General features: G+C 62.3%; 1 protein-coding gene across 5 annotated transcripts in view; it reads left to right on the top strand.

Annotated features, from left to right (window-relative positions):
* Positions 1–7,087, top strand: part of KLHL17 (kelch like family member 17) — a 14,016-nt gene extending 6,929 nt beyond the window's left edge. The window contains exons 2-11 of one of the 5 annotated variants that reach the window (XM_017743992.1): positions 582–835; positions 1,346–1,467; positions 1,886–2,107; positions 2,895–3,011; positions 3,413–3,626; positions 3,715–3,862; positions 4,225–4,392; positions 4,694–4,782; positions 5,596–5,669; positions 6,412–7,087. In XM_017743992.1, the coding sequence (XP_017599481.1) occupies positions 625–835; positions 1,346–1,467; positions 1,886–2,107; positions 2,895–3,011; positions 3,413–3,626; positions 3,715–3,862; positions 4,225–4,392; positions 4,694–4,782; positions 5,596–5,669; positions 6,412–6,597 (1,551 nt within the window). In that variant the 5' untranslated portion in view covers positions 582–624 and the 3' untranslated portion in view covers positions 6,598–7,087. Of the gene's footprint in view, positions 1–11; positions 836–1,345; positions 1,468–1,885; positions 2,108–2,894; positions 3,012–3,412; positions 3,627–3,714; positions 3,863–4,224; positions 4,393–4,655; positions 4,783–5,595; positions 5,670–6,411 lie in introns of those variants that run through there. The other 4 variants (XM_008641213.2, XM_017743993.1, XR_001865165.1 and 1 more) reach the window with 4 other exon arrangements.
* The last annotated feature ends 6 nt before the right edge of the window (positions 7,088–7,093 follow it).

The raw sequence follows: 7,093 nt of genomic DNA on the forward strand, positions 1-7,093 counted from the left end.
CAAGCGGTTTTTCCCTGCTGCTGCCTCCCCCTCCTTCCTCCTGCTGCTCAGTGCCCCCCTCCTCGCTGCCCCAGCTCCTGGGTGCTGCCAAAGGCCTTTGCGAGCAGCGTGAGCAGCCTGGATGCAAACAGCACCGGGGGAGGAGATCTCTGCGTGAATAAATGGTCCTTGATCAGGCAGGTTTTGTTTTCCTAGAATCACAGAATGGTTTGGGCTGCAAGGGGCTGTAAAAGCCGTCCGGTTCCATGGGCAAGGATGCCTTCCACCGTCCCAGGGTGCTCTGAGCTCCACCCAGCCTGGCCTGGGACACTTCCAGGGATGCAGGGGCAGCCGCAGCTGCTCTGGGAAATCCATTCCGGGGCCTCCCCACCCTCACGGGGATGAATCCCTTCCCTACATTGAACCTGAATTTCCCCTCTTTGTTTGCACCAAATGACATTTCCCTGGCAGGGCAGGGTCTGGGCAGAGCTGTCAGGGTCGCTGTCAGCGCCGGGTGTTTGAGCAGGGCTGGCTCCCCAGGGATCCCCCAGGGGCTGCAGCAGCTCCTGCCTGGATAACTCTGTGCTTTTCCCCCATCCCAGAGGCGGTGGGAAGGGCCCCCCCCCTTCCCTGCCCGCGGCAGCCATGGAGGGGGGTGTGCAGCTCCTGAACCGCGACGGGCACAGCATCTCACACAACTCCAAGCGCCACTACCACGACGCCTTCGTGTGCATGAACCGCATGCGGCAGCGGGGGCTGCTCTGCGACATCGTCCTGCACGTGGCCACCAAGGAGATCAAGGCCCACAAGGTGGTGCTGGCATCGTGCAGCCCCTACTTCCACGCCATGTTCACAAGCAAGTAGAGTCCTCTCTTCCCCAGGGACAAGCTCGCCCTGCTCTCAGCCCTCCCCTCTCCCAAGCCCTTCCTGCTCGGGCCCTGCTCCCTGTTCTCCCTGCTCTGCCCTTTCGTGTGTCATTTCTGTGGGCAGGAGCAGGAGTTTTCCTCATTCCACTCCCTTCCCTGAACCCCTTTGCCCATGCACAGGATCCTGGTGTCCCCCTCCTGCAGTCCTGGCCCCCAGTCCCTAGAGCTCGGCAGGAAACCTTCCAGAAACAAACCACTTGTTCCATGCATGGTTAAATCCTCCATTTCACTCCCTTCCCTGATCTTCTTTGCCCACAGCCCCCTGCACAGGGATCCTGTCCCCCCTCCTGCAGTCCTGGCCCCCATTCCCCAGAGCTGGACAGAAAACCTCCCTGGGCTGTGATGTGGAGGTGGATGCAGCTCATTCCACGCATCCACCTGGGGGGGGAAGCAGCCCTGCTGTGGGAGTTGTTGCTCATTTTTGGTGTCCTTTGCCCCAGATGAGATGAGTGAGAGCCGCCAGACTCATGTAACGCTGCACGACATCGACCCCCAGGCGCTGGAGCAGCTGGTGCAGTACGCCTACACGGCTGAGATCGTGGTGGGAGAGGGGAATGTGCAGGTAGGAGCTTTTTCCCCCAGGCCCCCTTCTCCACAAAGCTGTTTTGTAGCAGATTTGCCTCCTGGGGACGCCTCTCTCCTGCTCAGCACTGCCAGCTGTTTCTGTGGTGGCAGCTGGGTCTGGCAGTGGTCAGGGAGTTCAGCTGCTTCCCTTCCTGGAGGTGGCTCCTCAAAGCACTGCGCAGTTCCCAGATTCGTTCCCAAGCACCTGCCGTCCTCCTGGCCCTGGGGGGTGTCACAGGTGTCCTTCCCAGCCCTTCTTTACCTCAGAAACCAGGAGTGCTCTGTCCTTTCTGTGCTTCCGTGCCTGCAGGCGCTCACTAAACCTGCTCTGCTCGCGACTCGCAGCGGGACGAGGGTGAAAATCGTTCTCTTGCCCTGGAAACTCCCTTTTCCCCCGTTCTTTTCCACTGTGCCAGACCCTTCTTCCTGCTGCCAGCCTGCTTCAGCTCAATGGTGTACGGGATGCTTGCTGCAAGTTCCTGCTCAGCCAGCTCGACCCCTCCAACTGCCTTGGCATCCGGGGCTTTGCTGACACCCACTCCTGCAGCGACCTCCTCAAGTCTGCCCACAAGTACGTCCTCCAGCACTTCGTGGAGGTGTCCAAGACAGAGGAGTTCATGTTGCTGCCCCTTAAACAGGTGAGGCCCCGCAGGCAGTGTGGAAGTCTGGGTGCAGCAAAGCTTTTCCTGTTCCATCTGTGAGTGAGAAGCCCAAGGGAGCTGCACGGAGGGGACAGGGCTTGGCAGGGGTTGGACCCAGGTTCTGGGCTTTGGCCCCACTCTGTTCAGTCTGTGGGTAGGGCTCTGTCAGCAGGCTGGATTCCACAGGAAATAAGGATGGGAGGGTAGGACGGGTTAATTTTGGTGCTTGCCACGTGAGCTCGGAGCACACTACCCTGGCTCTGGGAGCACAGCCCAGGGAATAAGTCCTGGGCACGTGGCTGGGATGTTTAAATCAGCTCAGCTAATGTTTCTTGCTGGTCATCATGTGGTGCCAGTCTGGCCCCTGGCTCAGCTGCTGTGCCTTGGCCAGGAGCAATTCCCTGCTCTGCATCACCGACCTGTGTGGTCCCTCAGCAGGGTCAGACACCTCCCTTCATCCATTCCCAGGGCACCCATTCCCTCTGCTCCACCTCTGCAGCCCCTGGCAGGTGAGGGGAGAGTTGTGGGAGCAGCCAGGGCACCTGGGTCTGCCCCAGGAACTGTTGAAGGGACACGTGCCAGCGGGGGCAGAGCCAGGGAGGATGGTCAGAGGTGTCCCCACAAAGCTGCTTGGGGGCACCCCGTTGCTGTTGGGAACCCCCAGCACGTCCAGGAGGCAGCGCTCTGCCTCTGGCACTGCCGTTCCGCTGGGCTGGCAGCTGGGAATGCCTCCTTTCCTCCCAGCCCACACCAACCAGCACTGCCCTCCCACCCCGCCCTGCAGGTGCTGGACCTCATTTCCAGTGACAGCCTCAATGTGCCCTCGGAGGAGGAGGTGTACAGGGCTGTGCTCAGCTGGGTCAAACACGACGTGGACAGCAGGAGACAGCACGTGCCCAGGGTGAGAGGGCTGGGAAGGGGTGAGAGTGCTGGGAAAGGGGGTCTGGTCCTGCCCACCAGCTCCGAGTGCCTGGGCTGGGTGGGCACACGGCTGGAGGAAGCTGCAGGAGAGGGCAGGAGCAGCAGGTCCCTGTCCTACCACTTCCAGTCCGGGTTGGAAGGGACCTTAAATCCCATCCCATTCCACCCCCTGCCATGGGCAGGGACACCTTCCACTATCTCAGGTTGCTCCAGCCTGGCCTTGGACGCTTCCAGGGATGGGGCAACCCCAGGGCAACCTGTGCCAGGGCCCCAGCACCCTCTGAGTAAAGAATTTCTCCCCGATCTCTAAGCTCAGTCTCCCGTTTCAGTTGAGCCCTGTCCCCGTGCCCGTGTGCCAAGGCCTGCTCTCTGTCCCCCCAGCTCATGAAGTGCGTGCGGCTGCCGCTGCTGAGCCGGGATTTCCTCATGAGCAACGTGGACACGGAGCTGCTGGTGCGGCACCACTCGGAGTGCAAGGACCTGCTCATCGAGGCCCTCAAGTACCACCTGATGCCCGAGCAGAGAGGGGTCCTGAGCAACAGCCGGACGCGGCCGCGGCGCTGCGAGGGGGCCAGCACCGTGCTCTTCGCTGTGGGTAAGGCCCTGCCGCTCCCCCCATCCCAAACCCCAGCCCCATCCCGGGGTGTTTTTGGGCTATGTTTGCTCTGTTTGCCCTCCCCGAGCAGGTGGAGGGAGCCTGTTTGCCATCCACGGCGACTGCGAGGCCTACGACACGCGCACGGACCGCTGGCACATGGTGGCCTCCATGTCCACGCGCAGGGCGCGCGTGGGCGTCGCGGCCATCGGGAACAAGCTCTACGCCGTGGGCGGGTAAGGGGCCACGGGGTGGGGCAGGGAGCAGCTGGGGAGGGGGGCACGGGGCTGCTCTGGCAGCAGGGATGGCCGGCAGGGCCTGCTGGAGTCTGGGGTAGCCACGGAAAAGCCTCTTCCCTGCGCGGCAAATTCTCCAGATCCCAGTTTGGTGGTGGCTGCATCCTGACCTGGGGCATTTCCTTCCCGTTTTCCTCAGAATCCCAGACTGGTGTGGGCTGGAACCTTAAAGCTCATCTTGTCCCAGCCCGGACACCTTCCACCATCCCAGGTTGCTCCAAGCCCGGTCCAACCTGGACACTTCAGGGATGGGGCAGCCCCAGCTCCTCTGAGCAGCCTCTTCTCCCCTTCTCTCCCTGCAGCTACGATGGGACCTCTGACCTGGCCACGGTGGAGTCCTACGACCCTGTCACCAATTCCTGGCAGCCTGAGGTGTCCATGGGCACCAGGAGGAGCTGCTTGGGTGTGGCAGCCCTTCATGGGCTCCTCTACGCTGCCGGGGGCTACGATGGGGCCTCGTGCCTCAACAGGTAGGGATTGCCTTGCTCCAGCCCTCCCTGCTCCTGCCTGCGCTGTCCTGGGAGCTGGGAGCCCTGCTCCTGACCCCCGAGCAGATGTTTTGCAACCCAACTGCTCCTTCCAGTGGGAAAAACCCCCACTTTGTAGCCCTGTGCCCCAAGAGAACCCAGCCTGTGTCAGCTCCTCCCTCCCATTTCCCCTGTCTATTCCCAACATTTCCTTGGAGCTGCCCCTGCGGGCCCGTGTCCAAGAGCTCTGACCTGGGCTTTTCCAGTGTCCCACCTTTTCTCCCTGTGTCCCTGCCTGCTGCAGCGCGGAGAGGTACGACCCCCTGACGGGCACCTGGACCTCCATCGCCGCCATGAGCACCCGGAGGCGCTACGTCCGCGTGGCAACGCTAGGTGGGTGCTGGCCCGGGGGCTGGGGGCTCCTGGGCAGGCTCTCTGCACTGCTGGGGGGTCCTTTTGCTGCTCTGCTCCAGTTCCTGCCCCCTCTGCCACATCCTGAGGTGCTCCCTGCCTCTGCCCTTCTCAGCCTCCCCAATCGCTGGGGTTCATCACAGCCTGGAGGCAGCTCCTGAGGGGATCCCCAACTTGTTCCCTTCTGCTTTGGAGCAAGGGATTGGCTGTGGGTGATCACCATCCCTGGAAAGGAAGGGACAGCCTGAGGAGTCCTTCACTGTGGAAGCAGGACCGTCCTTTCAGTGATGATCCCAGCCCCACGCTCACCCCAGCAGGAGCTGCACCTCCCTGGAGATGCTTCCCACCTTCCCAGGAGCTGCCCTGTCCCCGTGTCCCCCTGCCTGTCCCCTGCCCTGCTCCCTGCCTTCAGCTCTCCCTGCTGACTCAGAGCTTCCCTCCCCTCCAACCCCAGCTCCTCCTGAGCCTGCCACAGCCGATCCTGGCATTGCCCTGCTCCAGCTTCCTCCGCTAAAAACACCCCGTGGCTCTGGTGGGGAGCTCTGTGACGAGGAGCTCGAGGAGCAGCAGGAGAAGGAGCTCTCTGGGAAGCTCTGCCTGCTGAATGTTTCACACTGCTCCTGCTGCAAGGGGAGGGAGCCGGGCTGGCCCTGCTGGGAGGAGCTGCCTGGGGCAGGGCAGGCTCAGCCTGCACCTGTGTGGGCACCTCCGGAGTGGCACCTGTGGCATCGTGGGAGGCAGTGCCGGGGCAGGGAGGTGTCTGTGGCTCATCCCTGTGCCTCTGTGTCTTTGCAGAAGGCAACCTCTATGCAGTCGGGGGCTACGACAGCTCATCCCACTTAGCCACAGTGGAGAAGTACGAGCCCCAGGTAAACACAGGAGATCTGGGTGCCCCTTCTGCTTCTACCCTCTTTAGGGGTGCCTGTAAGGCCCTAACCCACCGTGTGTGGCAGTGAGATGGGGGGGTGTCAGCAGGGACAGAGCGTCCAGGGTGCAGTCCTGAGCACAAAAAAGGATCCAAGCTCCTCTGTGAGAGGTCTCTGTGAGGTTTCAGCACCAGAGCACCCTCTGTCCCCACTGCCTGGAGTTCTGCAGGGATCCTGTCCGTGCCCTGAGCTGCTCCCAGCTCCCAGCTGAGCTCCTGCACACCCAGTGTGGTGAGCAGGGAGTGTGGTGGGCCGGGGACATGCGCTGTGCCCAGGGGCACACAGCTCTGCTCCAGCCAGGTCTGCAGAAAGATCAAAGAGAAGGTCCTGGAGGCCTTTCATGAGCTGCAAAGCCCCAGCTGCACTCGCACAGATTGGAAATAGATACAGCTCAGCCCCCGTGGCGGGGCTGGCATTCAGCTGGGACACAACTGGTGGCCTGGCACAGGCATCTCTGCGCCCCTGGGATGGCTCCTGCCAGCTGCTGCTGTGCTCTCCTGAGCCAGGCAGCGGAGATTCCCCCTGGGAACTTGGGAGAGCGGGGACAAAAGAAGTGGGGTCCTCCCAAAGGGGTTTTTATGCCAGGAGCTGCGTGGTCAGAGCAGGACTGACCCCCCCAGAACCGATCTGGCAGGGGTGTGTGGGAAATGCCCTGTGGAGCGGCTGATGGGTTCCCTGTCCCCAGATCAACACCTGGACCCCCATTGCCAACATGCTGAGCCGCCGCAGCAGCGCGGGCGTGGCCGTGCTCGAGGGGATGCTCTACGTGGCTGGTGGCAATGATGGCACCAGTTGCCTTAACTCCGTGGAGCGCTACAACCCCAAATCCAACACCTGGGAGAGCGTGGCCCCCATGAACATCCGCAGGTAAGGGGCTGTGCCCCCTCTGGAGCCTCGGCTGCTGCAGCAGGGGCGGGGATCTCACCGTGCTGTGCCTTGCCAACCATCAAACACAGACACATCAGGGGTTTTAGGGTTTGTGGCTGGCTCACCACGCTCCTGCTGTGCTGAGAGGGATTGGGGGGTGTGCCAGGAGGGCACAGCAGAGATGTTCTGCAGAGGGATTTATCCTGAGCACTCGCTGTGGCCAGAAAGAGCCAGGGGGTTCATCTGGCTGAGCCCACGGAGCTGCTGCTGGGCTGTGGGAGGATTTCAGGCTTGCAAGTCCGAGGATTTTGGGCTCATAGGGTTTGGTGTTGGATGAGGTCTGGACGAGCGTGTCAGAGCAAAGGGGGAGATCTGTGGCTCTGTGCTGCACTCTGCCCGTTTGAGCCCCGGCAGTTCATTTTCACGGGCTGTTTGTGGGGCTGGGCACTCCTTTGGCGGGGTGCCTGAGCTCCCCCCACCCCTCCCAGCCTCACCCCCGT

The sequence above is a fragment of the Corvus brachyrhynchos genome, unplaced genomic scaffold (genome assembly GCF_000691975.1).
Source record: "Corvus brachyrhynchos isolate BGI_N302 unplaced genomic scaffold, ASM69197v1 scaffold68, whole genome shotgun sequence".
Classification (NCBI taxonomy): domain Eukaryota; kingdom Metazoa; phylum Chordata; class Aves; order Passeriformes; family Corvidae; genus Corvus; species Corvus brachyrhynchos.